General features: G+C 44.0%; 1 protein-coding gene across 2 annotated transcripts in view; it reads left to right on the forward strand.

The window, feature by feature from the left end:
* Positions 1–24093, forward strand: part of cand1 (cullin-associated and neddylation-dissociated 1) — an 81278-nt gene that overhangs the window by 54397 nt on the left and 2788 nt on the right. For both annotated transcript variants that reach the window (XM_038996792.1, XM_038996793.1), the window contains exons 11-22: positions 2376–2494; positions 2666–2763; positions 2952–3214; positions 3385–3758; positions 4207–4362; positions 5182–5277; positions 14295–14515; positions 14654–14829; positions 15194–15289; positions 18863–19032; positions 19440–19604; positions 21104–21211. In XM_038996792.1, the coding sequence (XP_038852720.1) occupies positions 2376–2494; positions 2666–2763; positions 2952–3214; positions 3385–3758; positions 4207–4362; positions 5182–5277; positions 14295–14515; positions 14654–14829; positions 15194–15289; positions 18863–19032; positions 19440–19604; positions 21104–21211 (2042 nt within the window). The remainder of the gene's footprint in view (positions 1–2375; positions 2495–2665; positions 2764–2951; positions 3215–3384; positions 3759–4206; positions 4363–5181; positions 5278–14294; positions 14516–14653; positions 14830–15193; positions 15290–18862; positions 19033–19439; positions 19605–21103; positions 21212–24093) is intronic.

Below are 24093 nucleotides of genomic sequence, written 5' to 3' on the forward strand. Positions count from 1 at the left end.
TCTCTCTCTCTCTGACGGAGGCTGTTTTTGGTTCTTATGAAACTATGACATTAAATGCCTTTCACGTCTTAGTGGAATGAGAGTTATTGAGTTGACAGGAAATATGCTGAAGTAGAAAATGCGTTATTTGACCTAGTCAACGTGTTACCCTAGAGGAATAGATTGATATTTGTCCTAGTCAACGTGTTACCCTAGAGGAATAGATGGATATTTGTCCTAGTCAACGTGTTACCCTAGAGGAATAGATGGATATTTGACCTAGTCAACGTGTTACCCTAGAGGAATAGATGGATATTTGTCCTAGTCAACGTGTTACCCTAGAGGAATAGATGGATATTTGACCTAGTCAACGTGTTACCCTAGAGGAATAGATGTTGGTAGTTTTGCATGTTGTTGCAGGTTGCAGCCATAGTGTCTTTCCCTTTAGACAAGTACAAGTGATTTATTACGGCTTGTTCAGAGTTAAATGGCATACGTCGAAAGGCAACAGAGTAGATCTGAAATCTTGTTATTTCCTTTCTAAATGACCTTTGGGGAGAAACCAGTCTTTCTAGTTTCCCCAATATGCTCCTCCAAACTCCACTCTACAGTACCACTGCCCTGCTTCAGGAAATTACAATGACAAGCTATCTGGTGATTGTGTTTTCTCCTTCCCTGAATGCACCAGGGGAGTGGAGGATCTGAGAGGCTGGTCATCAGCCTGTTGTATTGATTCTTACTGTAAACCTTCCCGTGGTCGTATTGACTCTTACTGGAAACCGTCCCGTGGTCGTATTGACTCTTACTGGAAACCGTCCCGTGGTCGTATTGACTCTTACTGGAAACCGTCCCGTGGTCGTATTGACTCTTACTGGAAACCGTCCCGTGGTCGTATTGACTCTTACTGGAAACCGTCCCGTGGTCGTATTGACTCTTACTGGAAACCGTCCCGTGGTCGTATTGACTCTTACTGGAAACCGTCCCGTGGTCGTATTGACTCTTACTGGAAACCGTCCCGTGGTCGTATTGACTCTTACTGGAAACCGTCCCGTGGTCGTATTGACTCTTACTGGAAACCGTCCCGTGGTCGTATTGACTCTTACTGGAAACCGTCCCGTGGTCGTATTGACTCTTACTGGAAACCGTCCCGTGGTCGTATTGACTCTTACTGGAAACCGTCCCGTGGTCGTATTGACTCTTACTGGAAACCGTCCCGTGGTCGTATTGACTCTTACTGGAAACCGTCCCGTGGTCGTATTGACTCTTACTGGAAACCGTCCCGTGGCCGTATTGACTCTTACTGGAAACCGTCCCGTGGTCGTATTGACTCTTACTGGAAACCGTCCCGTGGTCGTATTGACTCTTACTGGAAACCTTTTTATTTTTAGTAAAGAAGCTCAGTTTTCCTCATTTTAGTTTCTGTTCCCTGAAACACGGTTCAGGTTTCTGTTTCCTGAAACACGGTTCAGGTTTCTGTTTCCTGAAACACGGGTCAGGTTTCTGTTTCCTGAAACACGGGTCAGGTTTCTGTTCCCTGAAACACGGGTCAGGTTTCTGTTTCCTGATACACGGTTCAGGTTTCTGTTCCCTGATACACGGTTCAGGTTTCTGTTCCCTGAAACACGGGTCAGGTTTCTGTTCCCTGAAACACGGTTCAGGTTTCTGTTCCCTGAAACACGGTTCAGGTTTCTGTTTCCTGAAACACGGTTCAGGTTTCTGTTTCCTGAAACACGGGTCAGGTTTCTGTTTCCTGATACACGGTTCAGGTTTCTGTTTCCTGAAACACGGGTCAGGTTTCTGTTTCCTGAAACACGGGTCAGGTTTCTGTTCCCTGAAACACGGGTCAGGTTTCTGTTTCCTGAAACACGGTTCAGGTTTCTGTTTCCTGAAACACGGTTCAGGTTTCTGTTTCCTGAAACACGGGTCAGGTTTCTGTTTCCTGAAACACGGTTCAGGTTTCTGTTCCCTGAAACACGGGTCAGGTTTCTGTTCCCTGAAACACGGGTCAGGTTTCTGTTCCCTGATACACGGTTCAGGTTTCTGTTTCCTGAAACACGGTTCAGGTTTCTGTTTCCTGAAACACGGTTCAGGTTTCTGTTCCCTGAAACACGGGTCAGGTTTCTGTTTCCTGAAACACGGGTCAGGTTTCTGTTTCCTGAAACACGGGTCAGGTTTCTGACCTCACCAGCACCGCTTCTCTAATCTGTTTCTCCTCTTTCCTTTTAATATTCTAATTCGTTGGGCCGGTTTCCCAGACACCCATTCCACCCAGTCCTGGACTTTAAAAGCACTTTCAATGGAGGATCTAGTCTAGGAATAGGCTTAATCTGTGTCCGGGAAACGCTCCCTCAATGTTCATATTGACTAAACTAACCTAATCTCCTCTCTCCCAACAGGAATCATCTTCTCTCTCAACGACAAGTCCAGCTCGTCCAACCTGAAGATCGATGCCCTGTCCTGTCTGTATGTGGTCCTGTGTAACCACCAGCCCCAAGTCTTCCACCCCCATGTCCAGGTCAGATAATAGGACTGCTGTTAATCATATCATGGATTATCAGTGCTCTTGAAATAGTCTCAGAACTCTCACTTGACTGGTCCATCCACCATTTTTTATTTATCTGTAAAATGTCTTGTCAATTGTAAAGTGACACTTGAATAAACTTGAATAAACTTTTGACCTCCACAGGCCCTGGTGCCGCCCGTGGTGGCGTGTGTAGGAGACCCCTTCTATAAGATCACCTCTGAGGCCCTGCTGGTCAGCCAACAGCTGGTCAAGGTCATCAGGTAAGGTTATCTATTGTAATCCACGTGTATTGATGTGTTCTCATGGTTTTAACAGGAAACTCCAGGTGAGTGTTGCTGTTTTTTCATTCCGTCTGTACGGTTTTTAAAAATAAATTCTGTTTTAATCTGCTGCAACCTCGTGGCCCAGTATGGGACAATGAAGCTTTTGTCAATGTGAAACCTCTCAGACCTCTGGACCAGCCGGAGAGAGACACCTTCGATGCTTCTCCCTACATCACGGACCTCTTCACCTGCACCATCAAACGCCTCAAGGCTGCCGACATCGACCAGGAAGTGAAAGAGAGGGCCATTTCCTGTATGGGTCAGATCATCTGTAACCTAGGAGACAGCCTGGGGGACGACCTTCCCGGGACGCTGCACATCTTCCTGGAGCGCCTGAAGAATGAGATCACCAGACTGACCACGGTCAAGGCCCTCACGCTCATCGCAGGTTGGGAGGGGATGATGTTGAGAAGTCCATATGGCGAATTTTCACAATCTGTTGATGAGGGCTGATTTTAATGGTTTAACAAGTTGTTGTTTACTAATAAATCAGTTTCCCTGCTAGATAAGTGTGTGTGTGTATATACTTTTCATACTTGCTCTCATCCCTAATCACAGGCTCCACGCTGAAGATCGACCTTCGACCTATCCTTGACGAGGCAGTGCCCATCCTGGCGTCGTTCCTGCGTAAGAACCAGCGGGCGCTGAAGCTGAGCACCCTGGCCGCGCTGGACATCCTGGTGAAGAACTACAGCGACAGCGTGACTCCGGCCATGATCGACGCCGTGCTGGCCGAGCTGCCGCCACTGATCAGCGAGAGCGACATGCACGTGTCTCAGATGGTCATCAGCTTCCTGACCACCCTGGCCCGGGTCCACCCTCTCTCCCTGGCTAAGATCGGGGGGTCGTCCATCCTCTCAGAGCTCATCTCTCTGGTCAGGTCTCCTCTGCTGCAGGGAGGGGCCCTCAGTGCCATGCTAGAGTTCTTCCAGGTACGCATGGTTACCAGTTCCGGTTTGAACAGATAAGGGAATGCTATCTAAACGTCTAGGACAGCGGGGGGGTGAGTTCAATTGAGGTACTGTGTTGTAAAATAGTTTGAACCGCTTGTAAAATCAGGGCCTACTTTGTCCCTATAGATGATCAGGTCCTACTTTGTCCCTATAGATGATCAGGTAGTTAGGGCCTACTTTGTCCCTAATAGATGATCAGGTAGTTAGGGCCTACTTTGTCCCTAATAGAAGATGTTCTATAGATGTTCAACTTCATATCTAGAAGTGTCACTGCTCAATGTTAATTTATTAAACACCTCTCTCTGACCAAGCAGTATTGTAGCACTCAGTAAATTGTATTCTGTTCTTCAGGCTCTGGTGGGTACAGGGGGACATCCTCTCTGGGTTAGGGTTGTATTAAAAGCTGTATTATTGTGTCCTCTCCTAGGCTCTGGTGGGTACAGGGACGTCCTCTCTGAGTTACATGGACCTGCTCCGTATGCTGACCGGTCCAGTCTACGCCCAGAGTGCTGCGCTGACACACAAACAGTCCTACTACTCTATCGCTAAATGTGTGGCCGCCCTGACCCGCGCCTGTCCTGATGTGGGTTCACTGTTCTACTGACCTTTAGACATTCTTCCTGTGTTCTGTTTGTGTTCATGTTCTCCTGGAGGACTTTTAGACCTCCTTCCTGTGTTCTGTTCTCCTGGAGGACTTTCAGACCTCCTTCCTGTGTTCTGTTCTCCTGGAGGACTTTCAGACCTCCTTCCTGTGTTCTGTTCTCCTGGAGGACTTTCAGACCTCCTTCCTGTGTTCTGTTCTCCTGGAGGACTTTACATCCTCCTTCCTGTGTTCTGTTCTCCTGGAGGACTTTCAGACCTCCTTCCTGTGTTCTGTTCTCCTGGAGGACTTTACATCCTCCTTCCTGTGTTCTGTTCTCCTGGAGGACTTTTAGACCTCCTTCCTGTGTTCTGTTCTCCTGGAGGACTTTTAGACCTCCTTCTTGTGTTCTGTTCTCCTGGAGTACTTTCCATCCTCCTTCCTGTGTTCTGTTCTCCTGGAGTACTTTCCATCCTCCTTCCTGTGTTCTGTTCTCCTGGAGGACTTTTAGACCTCCTTCCTGTGTTCTGTTCTCATGGAGGACTATTAGACCTCCTTCCTGTGTTCTGTTCTCCTGGAGGACTTTTAGACCTCCTTCCTGTGTTCTGTTCTCCTGGAGGAGTTTTATTGCCTTTTTTGTTTTGGGGGGTTTTTCAATCTCAGATTTTTGGTTTGATTATTTCTTCTTGTTTTTGTTTATTTTGTTTTTTCATTATCTTAACACAATGTTTAATAATGTTGTATGATCACTAGGGGTGGGGTGCTCTAAAGGCTTTTTCCATATTTAATGCATTTTAAATAAAGTTTGATTTGTATTTGTAGGAGGGTCCTGCCGTGGTAGGCCAGTTCATCCAGGATGTGAAGAACTCTCGTTCGACAGACTCCATCAGGCTGCTGGCCCTGCTGTCACTGGGAGAGGTGAGTCACACTTTTAAATACAACTATTCAAGTAAACAAAAGGTGTGTGTGCATGTCCAAGTCATTTTATAGTTGTGTGCCTCCCGAGTGGCGCAGTGGTGTAAGTAGCTGTGTCACTAGAGATTCTGGGTTCGAGTCCAGGCTCTGTCGCAGTCGGCCGAGACCGGGAGACCCATGGGGGCGGCGCACAGGGTCGTCCGGGTTAGGGGAACGTTTGGCCGGCAGGGATGTCCTTGTCCCATTGCGCTCTAGTGACTCCTGTGGCAGGCCGGGCGCAGTGCACGCTGACACAGTCTCCAGGTGTACTGCGTTTTCTCTGACACATTGGTGCGGCTGGCTTCCGGGTTAAGTGGGCATTGTGTCAAGAAGCAGTGCGGCTTGGCGGGGTTGTGTTTCGGAGGACGCACGGCTCTCGACCGTCACCTCTCCCAAGTCCGTACGGGAGTTGCAGCGATGGGACAAGACTGTAACTACCAATTGGATACCATGAAATTGGGGAGAAAAAGGGGCACAAAAATTGTAGTTTTACTGCTGCTGGTAGTGGGACTAATAGTGGTTTTAATGGTAGTGGGACTAATAGTGGTTTTGATGGTAGTGGGACTAATAGTGGTTTTGATGGTAGTGGGACTAATAGTGGTTTTGATGGTAGTGGGACTAATAGTGGTTTTGATGGTAGTGGGACTAATAGTGGTTTTGATGGTAGTGGGACTAATAGTGGTTTTGATGGTAGTGGGACTAATAGTGGTTTTGATGGTAGTGGGACTAATAGTGGTTTTGATGGTAGTGGGACTAATAGTGGTTTTGATGGTAGTGGGACTAATAGTGGTTTTAGTGGGACTAATAGTGGTTTTAGTGGGACTAATAGTGGTTTTGATGGTAGTGGGACTAATAGTGGTTTTGATGGTAGAGGGACTAATAGTGGTTTTGATGGTAGTGGGACTAATAGTGGTTTTGATGGTAGTGGGACTAATAGTGGTTTTGATGGTAGTGGGACTAATAGTGGTTTTGATGGTAGTGGGACTAATAGTGGTTTTGATGGTAGTGGGACTAATAGTGGTTTTGATGGTAGTGGGACTAATAGTGGTTTTGATGGTAGTGGGACTAATAGTGGTTTTGATGGTAGTGGGACTAATAGTGGTTTTGATGGTAGTGGGACTAATAGTGGTTTTGATGGTAGTGGGACTAATAGTGGTTTTGATGGTAGTGGGACTAATAGTGGTTTAGATGGTAGTGGGACTAATAGTGGTTTAGCTGGTAGTGGGACTAATAGTGGTTTTAGTGGGACTAATAGTGGTTTTAGTGGGACTAATAGTGGTTTTAGTGGGACTAATAGTGGTTTTGATGGTAGTGGGACTAATAGTGGTTTTAGTGGGACTAATAGTGGTTTTGATGGTAGTGGGACTAATAGTGGTTTTGATGGTAGTGGGACTAATAGTGGTTTTGATGGTAGTGGGACTAATAGTGGTTTTGATGGTAGTGGGACTAATAGTGGTTTTAATGGTAGAGGGACTAATAGTGGTTTTAATGGTAGAGGGACTAATAGTGGTTTTGATGGTAGTGGGACTAATAGTGGTTTTAGTGGGACTAATAGTGGTTTTAGTGGGACTAATAGTGGTTTTGATGGTAGAGGGACTAATAGTGGTTTTGATGGTAGTGGGACTAATAGTGGTTTTGATGGTAGTGGGACTAATAGTGGTTTTGATGGTAGTGGGACTAATAGTGGTTTTAGTGGGACTAATAGTGGTTTTGATGGTAGTGGGACTAATAGTGGTTTTGATGGTAGTGGGACTAATAGTGGTTTTAATGGGACTAATAGTGGTTTTAATGGTAGAGGGACTAATCGTGGTTTTGATGGTAGTGGGACTAATAGTGGTTTTGATGGTAGTGGGACTAATGGTAGTGGGACTAATAGTGGTTTTGATGGTAGAGGGACTAATAGTGGTTTTGATGGTAGTGGGACTAATAGTGGTTTTGATGGGACTAATAGTGGTTTTGATGGTAGTGGGACTAATAGTGGTTTTAATGGGACTAATAGTGGTTTTAATGGTAGAGGGACTAATAGTGGTTTTGATGGGACTAATAGTGGTTTTGATGGGACTAATAGTGGTTTTGATGGTAGTGGGACTAATGGTAGTGGGACTAATAGTGGTTTTGATGGTAGAGGGACTAATAGTGGTTTTGATGGTAGTGGGACTAATAGTGGTTTTGATGGGACTAATAGTGGTTTTAATGGTAGAGGGACTAATAGTGGTTTTGATGGGACTAATAGTGGTTTTGATGGTAGTGGGACTAATAGTGGTTTTGATGGTAGTGGGACTAATAGTGGTTTTGATGGTAGTGGGACTAATAGTGGTTTTGATGGTAGTGGGACTAATAGTGGTTTTGATGGTAGTGGGACTAATAGTGGTTTTGATGGTAGTGGGACTAATAGTGGTTTTGATGGTAGTGGGACTAATAGTGGTTTTGATGGTAGTGGGACTAATAGTGGTTTTGATGGTAGTGGGACTAATAGTGGTTTTGATGGTAGTGGGACTAATAGTGGTTTTGATGGTAGTGGGACTAATAGTGGTTTTGATGGTAGTGGGACTAATAGTGGTTTTGATGGTAGTGGGACTAATAGTGGTTTTGATGGTAGTGGGACTAATAGTGGTTTTGATGGTAGTGGGACTAATAGTGGTTTTGATGGTAGTGGGACTAATAGTGGTTTTGATGGTAGTGGGACTAATAGTGGTTTTAGTGGGACTAATAGTGGTTTTAGTGGGACTAATAGTGGTTTTGATGGTAGTGGGACTAATAGTGGTTTTGATGGTAGAGGGACTAATAGTGGTTTTGATGGTAGTGGGACTAATAGTGGTTTTGATGGTAGTGGGACTAATAGTGGTTTTGATGGTAGTGGGACTAATAGTGGTTTTGATGGTAGAGGGACTAATAGTGGTTTTGATGGTAGTGGGACTAATAGTGGTTTTAATGGTAGTGGGACTAATAGTGGTTTTAATGGTAGTGGGACTAATAGTGGTTTTAATGGTAGTGGGACTAATAGTGGTTTTGATGGTAGTGGGACTAATAGTGGTTTTGATGGTAGTGGGACTAATAGTGGTTTTAGTGGGACTAATAGTGGTTTTAGTGGGACTAATAGTGGTTTTGATGGTAGAGGGACTAATAGTGGTTTTGATGGTAGTGGGACTAATAGTGGTTTTGATGGTAGTGGGACTAATAGTGGTTTTAGTAGGACTAATAGTGGTTTTGATGGTAGTGGGACTAATAGTGGTTTTGATGGTAGTGGGACTAATAGTGGTTTTGATGGTAATGGGACTAATAGTGGTTTTGATGGTAGTGGGACTAATAGTGGTTTTGATGGTAGTGGGACTAATAGTGGTTTTGATGGTAGTGGGACTAATAGTGGTTTTGATGGTAATGGGACTAATAGTGGTTTTGATGGTAGAGGGACTAATAGTGGTTTTGATGGTAGTGGGACTAATAGTGGTTTTGATGGTAGTGGGACTAATAGTGGTTTTGATGGTAGTGGGACTAATAGTGGTTTTGATGGTAGTGGGACTAATAGTGGTTTTGATGGTAGTGGGACTAATAGTGGTTTTGATGGTAGTGGGACTAATAGTGGTTTTGATGGTAGTGGGACTAATAGTGGTTTTGATGGTAGTGGGACTAATAGTGGTTTTGATGGTAGTGGGACTAATAGTGGTTTTGATGGTAGTGGGACTAATAGTGGTTTTGATGGTAGTGGGACTAATAGTGGTTTTGATGGTAGTGGGACTAATAGTGGTTTTAGTGGGACTAATAGTGGTTTTAGTGGGACTAATAGTGGTTTTGATGGTAGTGGGACTAATAGTGGTTTTGATGGTAGAGGGACTAAGTGGTTTTGATGGTAGTGGGACTAATAGTGGTTTTGATGGTAGTGGGACTAATAGTGGTTTTGATGGTAGTGGGACTAATAGTGGTTTTGATGGTAGAGGGACTAATAGTGGTTTTGATGGTAGTGGGACTAATAGTGGTTTTGATGGTAGTGGGACTAATAGTGGTTTTAATGGTAGTGGGACTAATAGTGGTTTTGATGGTAGTGGGACTAATAGTGGTTTTGATGGTAGTGGGACTAATAGTGGTTTTGATGGTAGTGGGACTAATAGTGGTTTTGATGGTAGTGGGACTAATAGTGGTTTTGATGGTAGTGGGACTAATAGTGGTTTTGATGGTAGTGGGACTAATAGTGGTTTTGATGGTAGTGGGACTAATAGTGGTTTTGATGGTAGTGGGACTAATAGTGGTTTTGATGGTAGAGGGACTAATAGTGGTTTTGATGGTAGTGGGACTAATAGTGGTTTTGATGGTAGTGGGACTAATAGTGGTTTTGATGGTAGTGGGACTAATAGTGGTTTTGATGGTAGTGGGACTAATAGTGGTTTTGATGGTAGTGGGACTAATAGTGGTTTTGATGGTAGTGGGACTAATAGTGGTTTAGCTGGTAGTGGGACTAATAGTGGTTTAGCTGGTAGTGGGACTAATAGTGGTTTTAGTGGGACTAATAGTGGTTTTAGTGGGACTAATAGTGGTTTTAGTGGGACTAATAGTGGTTTTAGTGGGACTAATAGTGGTTTTAGTGGGACTAATAGTGGTTTTGATGGTAGTGGGACTAATAGTGGTTTTAGTGGGACTAATAGTGGTTTTGATGGTAGTGGGACTAATAGTGGTTTTGATGGTAGTGGGACTAATAGTGGTTTTGATGGTAGTGGGACTAATAGTGGTTTTGATGGTAGTGGGACTAATAGTGGTTTTAATGGTAGAGGGACTAATAGTGGTTTTGATGGTAGTGGGACTAATAGTGGTTTTAGTGGGACTAATAGTGGTTTTAGTGGGACTAATAGTGGTTTTGATGGTAGAGGGACTAATAGTGGTTTTGATGGTAGTGGGACTAATAGTGGTTTTGATGGTAGTGGGACTAATAGTGGTTTTAGTGGGACTAATAGTGGTTTTAATGGTAGTGGGACTAATAGTGGTTTTGATGGTAGTGGGACTAATAGTGGTTTTAATGGGACTAATAGTGGTTTTGATGGTAGAGGGACTAATAGTGGTTTTGATGGTAGTGGGACTAATAGTGGTTTTGATGGGACTAATAGTGGTTTTGATGGTAGTGGGACTAATAGTGGTTTTAATGGGACTAATAGTGGTTTTAATGGTAGAGGGACTAATAGTGGTTTTGATGGGACTAATAGTGGTTTTGATGGGACTAATAGTGGTTTTGATGGTAGTGGGACTAATGGTAGTGGGACTAATAGTGGTTTTGATGGTAGAGGGACTAATAGTGGTTTTGATGGTAGTGGGACTAATAGTGGTTTTGATGGGACTAATAGTGGTTTTAATGGTAGAGGGACTAATAGTGGTTTTGATGGGACTAATAGTGGTTTTGATGGTAGTGGGACTAATAGTGGTTTTGATGGTAGTGGGACTAATAGTGGTTTTGATGGTAGTGGGACTAATAGTGGTTTTGATGGTAGTGGGACTAATAGTGGTTTTGATGGTAGTGGGACTAATAGTGGTTTTGATGGTAGTGGGACTAATAGTGGTTTTGATGGTAGTGGGACTAATAGTGGTTTTGATGGTAGTGGGACTAATAGTGGTTTTGATGGTAGTGGGACTAATAGTGGTTTTGATGGTAATGGGACTAATAGTGGTTTTGATGGTAGTGGGACTAATAGTGGTTTTGATGGTAGTGGGACTAATAGTGGTTTTGATGGTAGTGGGACTAATAGTGGTTTTGATGGTAATGGGACTAATAGTGGTTTTGATGGTAGAGGGACTAATAGTGGTTTTGATGGTAGTGGGACTAATAGTGGTTTTGATGGTAGTGGGACTAATAGTGGTTTTGATGGTAGAGGGACTAATAGTGGTTTTGATGGTAGTGGGACTAATAGTGGTTTTGATGGTAGTGGGACTAATAGTGGTTTTGATGGTAGTGGGACTAATAGTGGTTTTAATGGTAGAGGGACTAATAGTGGTTTTGATGGTAATGGGACTAATAGTGGTTTTGATGGTAGTGGGACTAATAGTGGTTTTGATGGTAGTGGGACTAATAGTGGTTTTGATGGTAGTGGGACTAATAGTGGTTTTGATGGTAGTGGGACTAATAGTGGTTTTGATGGTAGTGGGACTAATAGTGGTTTTGATGGTAGTGGGACTAATAGTGGTTTTGATGGTAGTGGGACTAATAGTGGTTTTGATGGTAGTGGGACTAATAGTGGTTTTGATGGTAGTGGGACTAATAGTGGTTTTGATGGTAGTGGGACTAATAGTGGTTTTGATGGTAGAGGGACTAATAGTGGTTTTGATGGTAGTGGGACTAATAGTGGTTTTGATGGTAGTGGGACTAATAGTGGTTTTAATGGTAGTGGGACTAATAGTGGTTTTAATGGTAGTGGGACTAATAGTGGTTTTGATGGTAGTGGGACTAATAGTGGTTTTGATGGTAGTGGGACTAATAGTGGTTTTGATGGTAGTGGGACTAATAGTGGTTTTGATGGTAGTGGGACTAATAGTGGTTTTGATGGTAGAGGGACTAATAGTGGTTTTGATGGTAGTGGGACTAATAGTGGTTTTGATGGTAGTGGGACTAATAGTGGTTTTGATGGTAGTGGGACTAATAGTGGTTTTGATGGTAGTGGGACTAATAGTGGTTTTGATGGTAGTGGGACTAATAGTGGTTTTGATGGTAGTGGGACTAATAGTGGTTTTGATGGTAGTGGGACTAATAGTGGTTTAGCTGGTAGTGGGACTAATAGTGGTTTAGCTGGTAGTGGGACTAATAGTGGTTTAGCTGGTAGTGGGACTAATAGTGGTTTAGCTGGTAGTGGGACTAATAGTGGTTTTAGTGGGACTAATAGTGGTTTTAGTGGGACTAATAGTGGTTTTAGTGGGACTAATAGTGGTTTTGATGGTAGTGGGACTAATAGTGGTTTTAGTGGGACTAATAGTGGTTTTAGTGGGACTAATAGTGGTTTTGATGGTAGAGGGACTAATAGTGGTTTTGATGGTAGAGGGACTAATAGTGGTTTTAGTGGGACTAATAGTGGTTTTGATGGTAGTGGGACTAATAGTGGTTTTAGTGGGACTAATAGTGGTTTTAGTGGGACTAATAGTGGTTTTGATGGTAGAGGGACTAATAGTGGTTTTGATGGTAGAGGGACTAATAGTGGTTTTGATGGTAGAGGGACTAATAGTGGTTTTAATGGTAGAGGGACTAATAGTGGTTTTAATGGTAGAGGGACTAATAGTGGTTTTGATGGTAGTGGGACTAATGGTAGTGGGACTAATAGTGGTTTTGATGGTAGTGGGACTAATAGTGGTTTTGATGGGACTAATAGTGGTTTTAATGGTAGTGGGACTAATAGTGGTTTTGATGGTAGTGGGACTAATAGTGGTTTTGATGGTAGTGGGACTAATAGTGGTTTTAATGGGACTAATAGTGGTTTTAATGGTAGAGGGACTAATAGTGGTTTTGATGGGACTAATAGTGGTTTTGATGGTAGTGGGACTAATGGTAGTGGGACTAATAGTGGTTTTGATGGTAGAGGGACTAATAGTGGTTTTGATGGTAGTGGGACTAATAGTGGTTTTGATGGGACTAATAGTGGTTTTAATGGTAGAGGGACTAATAGTGGTTTTGATGGGACTAATAGTGGTTTTGATGGGACTAATAGTGGTTTTGATGGGACTAATAGTGGTTTTGATGGGACTAATAGTGGTTTTGATGGGACTAATAGTGGTTTTGATGGGACTAATAGTGGTTTTGATGGGACTAATAGTGGTTTTGATGGGACTAATAGTGGTTTTGATGGGACTAATAGTGGTTTTGATGGTAGTGGGACTAATAGTGGTTTTGATGGTAGTGGGACTAATAGTGGTTTTGATGGTAGTGGGACTAATAGTGGTTTTGATGGTAGTGGGACTAATAGTGGTTTTGATGGTAGTGAGACTAATAGTGGTTTTGATGGTAGTGGGACTAATAGTGGTTTTGATGGTAGTGGGACTAATAGTGGTTTTGATGGTAGAGGGACTAATAGTGGTTTTGATGGTAGTGGGACTAATAGTGGTTTTGATGGTAGTGGGACTAATAGTGGTTTTGATGGTAGAGGGACTAATAGTGGTTTTGATGGTAGAGGGACTAATAGTGGTTTTGATGGTAATGGGACTAATAGTGGTTTTGATGGTAGAGGGACTAATAGTGGTTTTGATGGTAATGGGACTAATAGTGGTTTTGATGGTAATGGGACTAATAGTGGTTTTGATGGTAGAGGGACTAATAGTGGTTTTGATGGTAGTGGGACTAATAGTGGTTTTGATGGTAGTGGGACTAATAGTGGTTTTGATGGTAGTGGGACTAATAGTGGTTTTGATGGTAGTGGGACTAATAGTGGTTTTGATGGTAGTGGGACTAATAGTGGTTTTGATGGTAGTGGGACTAATAGTGGTTTTGATGGTAGTGGGACTAATAGTGGTTTTGATGGTAGTGGGACTAATAGTGGTTTTGATGGTAGTGGGACTAATAGTGGTTTTGATGGTAGAGGGACTAATAGTGGTTTTAATGGTAGAGGGACTAATAGTGGTTTTGATGGTAATGGGACTAATAGTGGTTTTGATGGTAATGGGACTAATAGTGGTTTTAATGGTAGAGGGACTAATAGTGGTTTTGATGGTAGTGGGACTAATAGTGGTTTTGATGGTAGAGGGACTAATAGTGGTTTTGATGGTAGTGGGACTAATAGTGGTTTTGATGGTAGTGGGACTAATAGTGGTTTTGATGGTAGTGGGACTAATAGTGGTTTTGATGGTAGTGGGACTAATAGTGGTTTTGATGGTAGTGGGACTAATAGTGGTTTTGATGGTAGTGGGACTAATAGTGGTTTTAATGGTAGTGGGACTAATAGTGTTTTTTAACTGTAGTAGGCTGGTATCAGATGTAGTGACTAGTATCAGTAGTGAGGGAATCATTCATAATATCTCTGTGGTAGGTGGGACACCACGTAGACCTGAGCGGCCAACCAGAGCTCAAGACGGTCATCCTGGACGCCTTCTCTTCCTCCTCTGAAGAGGTCAAGTCTGCCGCATCGTACGCCCTAGGATCCATCGCCGTGGGCAACCTGCCGGAATACCTGCCCTTCGTTCTGGGGGAGATCTCAGGACAGCCCAAGAGGCAGTATCTGCTGCTACACTCGCTCAAAGAGATCATCAGGTAGGATAGTCCAGCGGTTAGAGAGGTGGAACGCAAAAGGTTGCTGGTTCAAGTCCCAGGTCAGATGACTGAACTGGCTAATTGCGGGTTGCTGTTTTTCACCTTGTAACCAAATAGTATCTGTTCTGTTCTCTCCAGCTCGGCGTCCGTGACGGGTCTAAAGCCTTACGTAGAGGGCGTGTGGACCCTGCTGTTGAAGCACTGTGAGTGTGCAGAGGAGGGTACCAGGAACGTGGTAGCAGAATGTCTGGGGAAACTCACCCTCATAGACCCAGAAACCCTGCTGCCCAGGCTGAAAGGATACCTGCTCTCAGGTGGGGAACAGCAACACCCTGCCCGTTTTGATTGGCAAGACTTGATTTCAATTATATAAATACAGTTGGTTCATTGTGCATGATATGAATCATTCACGTAAAGAAATGTGACCTGGGTATTCATTTACTCTGCTATTGAAGGTATGTCATGTGAAATATGATCTGGGTATTAATTTACTCTGCTATTGAAGGTATGTGATGTGAAATATGACCTGGGTATTCATTTACTCTGCTATTGAAGGTATGTGATGTGAAATATGACCTGGGTATTCATTTACTCTGCTATTGAAGGTATGTGATGTGAAATATGACATGGGTATTAATTTACTCTGCTATTGAAGGTATTAATGTTTTCTGTCTCCAGGGTCATCTTACGCCAGAAGCTCAGTCGTGACAGCAGTGAAGTTCACCATTTCAGACCACCCACAGACAATAGACCCTCTCCTGAAAAACTGCATAGGTTTGTCTTATCTCTACTATTTAATCTATCTACTGCTAACCTAACCTCTTTGTGACTAATGCTATGGTATCTATATGTGAATGTGTTTAATGAGACAGGCAGACTGGTATCTATATGTGAATGTTTTTACTGAGACAGGCAGACTGCTATGGTATCTATATGTGAACGTATTTACTGAGACAGGCAGACTGGTATCTATATGTGAATGTTTTTACTGAGACAGGCAGACTGGTATCTATACATCTGAATGTTTTTACTGAGACAGGCAGACTGGTATCTATACATCTGAATGTTTTTACTGAGGCAGGCAGACTGGTATCTATATATCTGAATGTTTTTACTGAGACAGGCAGACTGGTATCTATATGTGAATGTTTTTACTGAGACAGGCAGACTGGTATGTTATCTATATGTGAATGTATTTACTGAGACAGGCAGACTGGTATCTATATGTGAATGTTTTTACTGAGACAGGCAGACTGGTATCTATACATCTGAATGTTTTTACTGAGACAGGCAGACTGGTATCTATATATCTGAATGTTTTTACTGAGACAGGCAGACTGGTATCTATATATCTGAATGTTTTTACTGAGACAGGCAGACTGGTATCTATATATCTGAATGTTTTTACTGAGACAGGCAGACTGGTATCTATATATCTGAATGTTTTTACTGAGACAGGCAGACTGGTATCTATATATCTGAATGTTTTTACTGAGACAGGCAGACTGGTATCTATATATCTGAATGTTTTTACTGAGACAGGCAGACTGGTATCTATATATCTGAATGTTTTTACTGAGACAGGCAGACTGGTATCTATATCTGAATGTTTTTACTGAGACAGGCAGACTGGTATCTATATATCTGAATGTTTTTACTGAGACAGGCAGACTGGTATCTATATATCTGAATGTTTTTACTGAGACAGGCAGACTGGTATCTATATATCTGAATGTTTTTACTGAGACAGGCAGACTGGTATCTATATATCTGAATGTTTTTACTGAGGCAGGCAGACTGGTATGGTATCTATATGTGAATGTTTTTATTGAGACAGGCAGACTGGTATGGTATCTATATGTGAATGTTTTTACTGAGGCAGGCAGACTGGTATGGTATCTATATGTGAATGTTTTTACTGAGACAGGCAGACTGGTATCTATATATCTGAATGTTTTTACTGAGACAGGCAGACTGGTATCTATATATCTGAATGTTTTTACTGAGACAGGCAGACTGGTATCTATATATCTGAATGTTTTTACTGAGGCAGGCAGACTGGTATGGTATCTATATGTGAATGTTTTTATTGAGACAGGCAGACTGGTATGGTATCTATATGTGAATGTTTTTATTGAGACAGGCAGACTGGTATGGTATCTATATGTGAATGTTTTTACTGAGGCAGGCAGACTGCTATGGTATCTATATGTGAATGTTTTTATTGAGGCAGGCAGACTGGTATCTATATGTGAATGTTTTTACTGAGACAGGCAGACTGGTATCTATATGTGAATGTTTTTATTGAGACAGGCAGACTGGTATGGTATCTATATGTGAATGTTTTTATTGAGACAGGCAGACTGGTATCTATATGTGAATGTTTTTACTGAGGCAGGCAGACTGGTATCTATATGTGAATGTTTTTACTGAGGCAGGCAGACTGGTATCTATATGTGAATGTTTTTACTGAGACAGGCAGACTGGTATCTATATGTGAATGTTTTTACTGAGACAGGCAGACTGGTATCTAATGACAAACTGACCATAGTCCCCGGCACAGACTTTCACAGCATAAATACAGTGCATTCAGAAAGTATTCAGACCCCTCGAAATTTTCCATATTTTGTTACGTTACAGCCTTATTCTAAAATTGATTAAATTGTAGTTTTTTCCCCCATCAATCTACACACAATACCCCATAATGATAAAGCAAAAACAGGTTTTTAGACATTTTTACAAAATTATAAAAAATTAAAACAGGAAATATCACATTTACATAAATATTCAGACCCTTTACTCAGTACTTTGTTGAAGCACCTTTGGCAGCGATTACAGCTTCAAGTCGTCTTGGGTATGACGCTACAAGCTTGGCACACCTGTATTTGGGGAGTTTCTCCCATTCTTCTCTACAGATCCTCACAAGCTCTGTCAGGTTGGATGGGGAGTGTTGCTGCACAGCTATTTTCAGGTCTCCCCAGTGATGTTTGATCGGGTTCAAGTCCGGGCTCTGGCTGGGCCACTCAAGGACATTCAGGGACTTGTCCCGAAGCCACTCCTGCGTTGTCTTGGCTGTGTGCTTAGGGTCGTTGTCCTGTTGGAAGGTGAACCTTCGCCCCAGTCTGAGGTCCTGAGTGCTCTGAAGCAGGTTTTCATCAAGGATCTCTCTGTACTTTGCTCCGTTCATCTTTCCCTCTATACTGACTAGTCTCTCAGTCCCTGCCGCTGAAAAACATCCCCACAACATGATGCTGCCACCACCATGCTTCACCGTAGGGATGCTGACACCACCATGCTTCACCGTAGGGATGGTGCCTGGTTTCCTCCAGACGTGACGCTTGGCATTCAGGCCAAAGAGTTCAATCTTGGTTTCATCAGACCAGAGAATCTTGTTTATCATAGTCTGAGAGTCCTTTAGGTGCCTTTTGGCAAACTCCAAGCGGCCTGTCATGTGCCTTTTACTGAGGAGTAGTTTCCGTCTGGCCTCTTTACCATAAAGGCCGATTGGTGGAGTGCTGCAGAGATGGTTGTCCTTCTGGAAGGTTCTCCCATCTCTACAGAGGAGCTCTGGAGATCTGTCAGTGACCATCAGGTTCTTGATCACCTCCCTGACCAGGGCCCTTCTCCCCTGATTGCTCAGTTTGGCCGGGCGGCCAGCTCCAGGAAGAGTCTTGGTGGTTCCAAACTTCTTCCAGTTCAGAATGATGGAGAATGCCGCAGAAATGGTTCCCTTCCCCAGATCTGTGCCTCGACACTCCTGTCTCAGAGCTCTACGCACAATTCCTTCGACCTCGTGGCTTGGTTTTTGCTCTGACATGCACTATCAACTGTTGGACCTTATAAAGACAGGTGTGTGCCTTTCCAAATCATGTCCAATCAATTGAATTTACCACAGGTGGACTCCAATCAAGTTGTAGAAACATCTCAAGGATGATCAATGGAAACAGGATGCACCTGAGATCAATTTTGAGTCTTATAGCAAAGTGTCTGAATACTTATGTAAATAAGGTATCTGTTTTTTTATTTGTAATAAATTAGCCAAAAATTTGTAAACCTGTTTTCGCTTTGTCATTATAGGGTAGTGTGTGTAGATTGATAAGTCGGGGGGGAAATAATTTCATCCATTTTAGAATAAGGCTGTAACGTAACAAAATGTGGAACAAAGGAAGGGGTCTGAATACTTTGATTATTCACTGTACTTGAGACTGATGTTTTTACTGAGACAGACTGAAGATATATAGACTAGATATACGTCTATAGACTAGAGGAGCTTTTCATAAGACTTGTCATACATTGATGTTAATTGTATATGTGAAAGGTTCATAATGACTGTGTTCTGTATTCCAGGTGACTTCTTGAAGACGTTGGAGGACCCGGACCTGAACGTGCGGCGGGTTGCCCTGGTAACCTTCAACTCGGCGGCCCACAATAAGCCCTCTCTCATCAGAGACTTACTGGATACGGTCCTGCCACACCTCTACAACGAGACCAAAGTCCGCAAGGAACTGATCAGAGAGGTACAGGATGAACCAGGCTGATTCTCCTTTTCTGCTTCAGTGTTCACACCTTCTGTCATTCTTCATCTACTCTTCCCTTGTTTTCTGTTATCCCGAGGTTGACATGGCTTTCATTGGTGCCCAACCTCCTTTTCCCTGCCTTCCTTCCTTCCTTCCTTCCTTCCTTCCTTCCTTCCTTCCTTCCTTCCTTCCTTCCTTCCTTCCTTCCTTCCTACCTTTGTCTGTTAAACCTTCTTTCATTCACTCACATCTTCCTTTTTTTTTTTTTAAGGTTTTAAGTTTTAATCGACAAAGTATTTACTTGCAATTCTTGTCCTCTGTCGTCGTTCTACCTCCATTTTTAGTTGAGTGTCTTTAGATAAGAGGGTCTTCTAAATGACGTCAGGGTTTTGTCTTCTCCCCCCCAGGTTGAGATGGGTCCCTTTAAACACACAGTGGATGATGGTCTGGACATAAGGAAGGCAGCGTTTGAGTGCATGTACACACTGCTGGACAGCTGTCTAGACAGACTAGACATCTTTGAGTTCCTCAACCACGTAGAAGATGGACTCAAGGACCATTACGATATCAAGGTATCCTGAACAGCTTCCTGACAGGACTCCGTTATAGGACCATTGTTGTCCTACTCATGAATATGAACAATACCCTGCCTGGAGAGAGAGAGTCTGTATGTAGATCAGACAACAGGAGAGAGAGAGCGAGAGTCTGTATGTAGATCAGATAACAGGAGAGAGAGTCTGTATGTAGATCAGACAACAGGAGAGAGAGAGTCTGTATGTAGATCAGATAACAGGAGAGAGAGAGTCTGTATGTAGATCAGATAACAGGAGAGAGAGTCTGTATGTAGATCAGACAACAGGAGAGAGAGAGTCTGTATGTAGATCAGATAACAGGAGAGAGAGTCTGTATGTAGATCAGACAACAGGAGAGGGAGGTAGTCTGTATGTAGATCAGATAACAGGAGAGAGAGTCTGTATGTAGATCAGACAACAGGAGAGAGAGAGTCTGTATGTAGATCAGATAACAGGAGAGGGAGGTAGTCTGTATGTAGATCAGACAACAGGAGAGGGAGGTAGTCTGTATGTAGATCAGATAACAGGAGAGAGAGTCTGTATGTAGATCAGACAACAGGAGAGAGAGTCTGTATGTAGATCAGATAACAGGAGAGAGAGTCTGTATGTAGATCAGACAACAGGAGAGAGAGAGTCTGTATGTAGATCAGACAACAGGAGAGAGAGTCTGTATGTAGATCAGACAACAGGAGAGGGAGGTAGTCTGTATGTAGATCAGATAACAGGAGAGAGAGTCTGTATGTAGATCAGACAACAGGAGAGGGAGGTAGTCTGTATGTAGATCAGACAACAGGAGAGAGAGAGTCTGTATGTAGATCAGATAACAGGAGAGAGAGTCTGTATGTAGATCAGATAACAGGAGAGAGAGAGTCTGTATGTAGATCAGACAACAGGAGAGAGAGAGTCTGTATGTAGATCAGACAACAGGAGAGAGAGAGTCTGTATGTAGATCAGACAACAGGAGAGAGAGAGTCTGTATGTAGATCAGACAACAGGAGAGAGAGAGTCTGTATGTAGATCAGATAACAGGAGAGGTAGTCTGTATGTAGATCAGATAACAGGAGAGAGAGTCTGTATGTAGATCAGACAACAGGAGAGAGAGAGTCTGTATGTAGATCAGATAACAGGAGAGAGAGTCTGTATGTAGATCAGACAACAGGAGAGAGAGAGTCTGTATGTAGATCAGATAACAGGAGAGGTAGTCTGTATGTAGATCAGATAACAGGAGAGAGAGTCTGTATGTAGATCAGACAACAGGAGAGAGAGAGTCTGTATGTAGATCAGACAACAGGAGAGAGAGTCTGTATGTAGATCAGATAACAGGAGAGAGAGAGTCTGTATGTAGATCAGATAACAGGAGAGAGAGTCTGTATGTAGATCAGACAACAGGAGAGGGAGGTAGTCTGTATGATTTAAAGGCCAGACTGTATAAGGGCCTGTATTGAGGAGTGTTGGTTTATGGAGCTGGAGGATAATGGGCATGTTGTTTATCTGATCAGATGCTGACGTTCCTGATGCTGGCTAGACTCTCCACTCTGTGTCCCAGTGCTGTGCTACAGAGGCTGGACAGGCTGGTTGAGCCGCTACGTGCCACCTGCACCACCAAGGTGAGACCAGACACGTTGTCCCCGGTATAGTACCATTCACAGAGACCAGACACTGTCCCTGGTATAGTACCATTCACAGAGACCAGACGCAACACTGTCCCCGGTATAGTACCATTCACAGAGACCAGACGCAACACTGTCCCCGGTATAGTACCATTCACAGAGACCAGACGCTGTCCCCGGTATAGTACCATTCACAGAGACCAGACGCTGTCCCCGGTATAGTACCATTCACAGAGACCAGACGCTGTCCCCGGTATAGTACCATTCACAGAGACCAGACGCTGTCCCCGGTATAGTACCATTCACAGAGACCAGACGCTGTCCCCGGTATAGTACCATTCACAGAGACCAGACGCTGTGCCTGGTATAGTACCATTCACAGAGACCAGACGCTGTCCCTGGTATAGTACCATTCACAGAGACCAGACGCTGTCCCCGGTATAGTACCATTCACAGAGACCAGACGCTGTCCCCGGTATAGTACCATTCACAGAGACCAGACGCTGTCCCCGGTACAGTACCATTCACAGAGACCAGACGCAACGCTGTCCCCGGTATAGTACCATTCACAGAGACCAGACGCAACGCTGTCCCCGGTATAGTACCATTCACAGAGACCAGACGCAACGCTGTCCCCGGTATAGTACCATTCACAGAGACCAGACGCAACGCTGTCCCCGGTATAGTACCATTCACAGAGACCAGACGCAACGCTGTCCCCGGTATAGTACCATTCACAGAGACCAGACGCAACGCTGTCCCCGGTATAGTACCATTCACAGAGACCAGACGCTGTCCCCGGTATAGTACCATTCACAGAGACCAGACGCTGTCCCCGGTATAGTACCATTCACAGAGACCAGACGCTGTCCCCGGTATAGTACCATTCACAGAGACCAGACGCTGTCCCCGGTATAGTACCATTCACAGAGACCAGACGCTGTCCCTGGTATAGTACCATTCACAGAGACCAGACGCTGTCCCTGGTATAGTACCATTCACAGAGACCAGACGCTGTCCCTGGTATAGTACCATTCACAGAGACCAGACGCTGTCCCTGGTATAGTACCATTCACAGAGACCAGACGCTGTCCCTGGTATAGTACCATTCACAGAGACCAGACGCTGTCCCTGGTACAGTACCATTCACAGAGACCAGACGCTGTCCCTGGTACAGTACCATTCACAGAGACCAGACGCTGTCCCTGGTACAGTACCATTCACAGAGACCAGACGCTGTCCCCGGTATAGTACCATTCACAGAGACCAGACGCAACGCTGTCCCCGGTATAGTACCATTCACAGAGAATAGACGCAACGCTGTCCCCGGTATAGTACCATTCAGAGACCAGACGCTGTCCCCGGTATAGTACCATTCACAGAGACCAGACGCTGTCCCCGGTATAGTACCATTCACAGAGACCAGACGCTGTCCCCGGTATAGTACCATTCACAGAGACCAGACGCTGTCCCCGGTATAGTACCATTCACAGAGACCAGACGCTGTCCCCGGTATAGTACCATTCACAGAGACCAGACGCTGTCCCCGGTATAGTACCATTCACAGAGACCAGACGCTGTCCCCGGTACAGTACCATTCACAGAGACCAGACGCTGTCCCCGGTACAGTACCATTCACAGAGACCAGACGCTGTCCCTGGTACAGTACCATTCACAGAGACCAGACGCAACACTGTCCCTGGTATAGTACCATTCACAGAGACCAGACGCAACACTGTCCCTGGTATAGTACCATTCACAGAGACCAGACGCAACACTGTCCCTGGTATAGTACCATTCACAGAGACCAGACGCAACACTGTCCCTGGTATAGTACCATTCACAGAGACCAGACGCAACACTGTCCCTGGTATAGTACCATTCACAGAGACCAGACGCAACACTGTCCCTGGTATAGTACCATTCACAGAGACCAGACGCAACACTGTCCCTGGTATAGTACCATTCACAGAGACCAGACGCAACACTGTCCCTGGTATAGTACCATTCACAGAGACCAGACGCAACACTGTCCCTGGTATAGTACCATTCACAGAGACCAGACGCAACACTGTCCCTGGTATAGTACCATTCACAGAGACCAGACGCAACACTGTCCCTGGTATAGTACCATTCACAGAGACCAGACGCAACACTGTCCCTGGTATAGTACCATTCACAGAGACCAGACGCAACACTGTCCCTGGTATAGTACCATTCACAGAGACCAGACGCAACACTGTCCCTGGTATAGTACCATTCACAGAGACCAGACGCAACACTGTCCCTGGTATAGTACCATTCACAGAGACCAGACGCAACACTGTCCCTGGTATAGTACCATTCACAGAGACCAGACAGAATAGGTCAATATACTGGTTGCAGACATCCCATGCAGAATGGCTTTTTCAATATTTAACCTGTTAGGGATCCCTTCACCCCCATTCCCGCTCGAATCCCGTTAACGAGATTGATTTGACAACATTCAGTGAAATTGCAGGGCGCTAAATTCAAAACCAGAAATACTCATAAAAAGTCACAAAACATACATGTGTAATACATCAAAATAAAGCTTAACTTCTTGTTAATCCAGCCTCAGTGTCAGATTTCAAAAAGGCTTTACGGTGAAAGCAAACCATGCGATTATCTGAGGACAGCGCCCCGCATACAAACACATGAAAATCATATTGCAACCAGCCAGGTGCGGCACAAAAGTCAGAAATAACGATATAATAAATGCCTTACCTTTGAAGATCTTCTTCTGTTGGCACTCCAATATGTCCCATAAACATCACAAATGGTCCTTTTGTTCGATAAATTCCTTCTTTATATCCCCAAAAGGTCCATTTATTTGGTGCGTTTGATTCAGAAAATACACC

The sequence above is a fragment of the Salvelinus namaycush genome, chromosome 6 (assembly GCF_016432855.1).
Source record: "Salvelinus namaycush isolate Seneca chromosome 6, SaNama_1.0, whole genome shotgun sequence".
Classification (NCBI taxonomy): domain Eukaryota; kingdom Metazoa; phylum Chordata; class Actinopteri; order Salmoniformes; family Salmonidae; genus Salvelinus; species Salvelinus namaycush.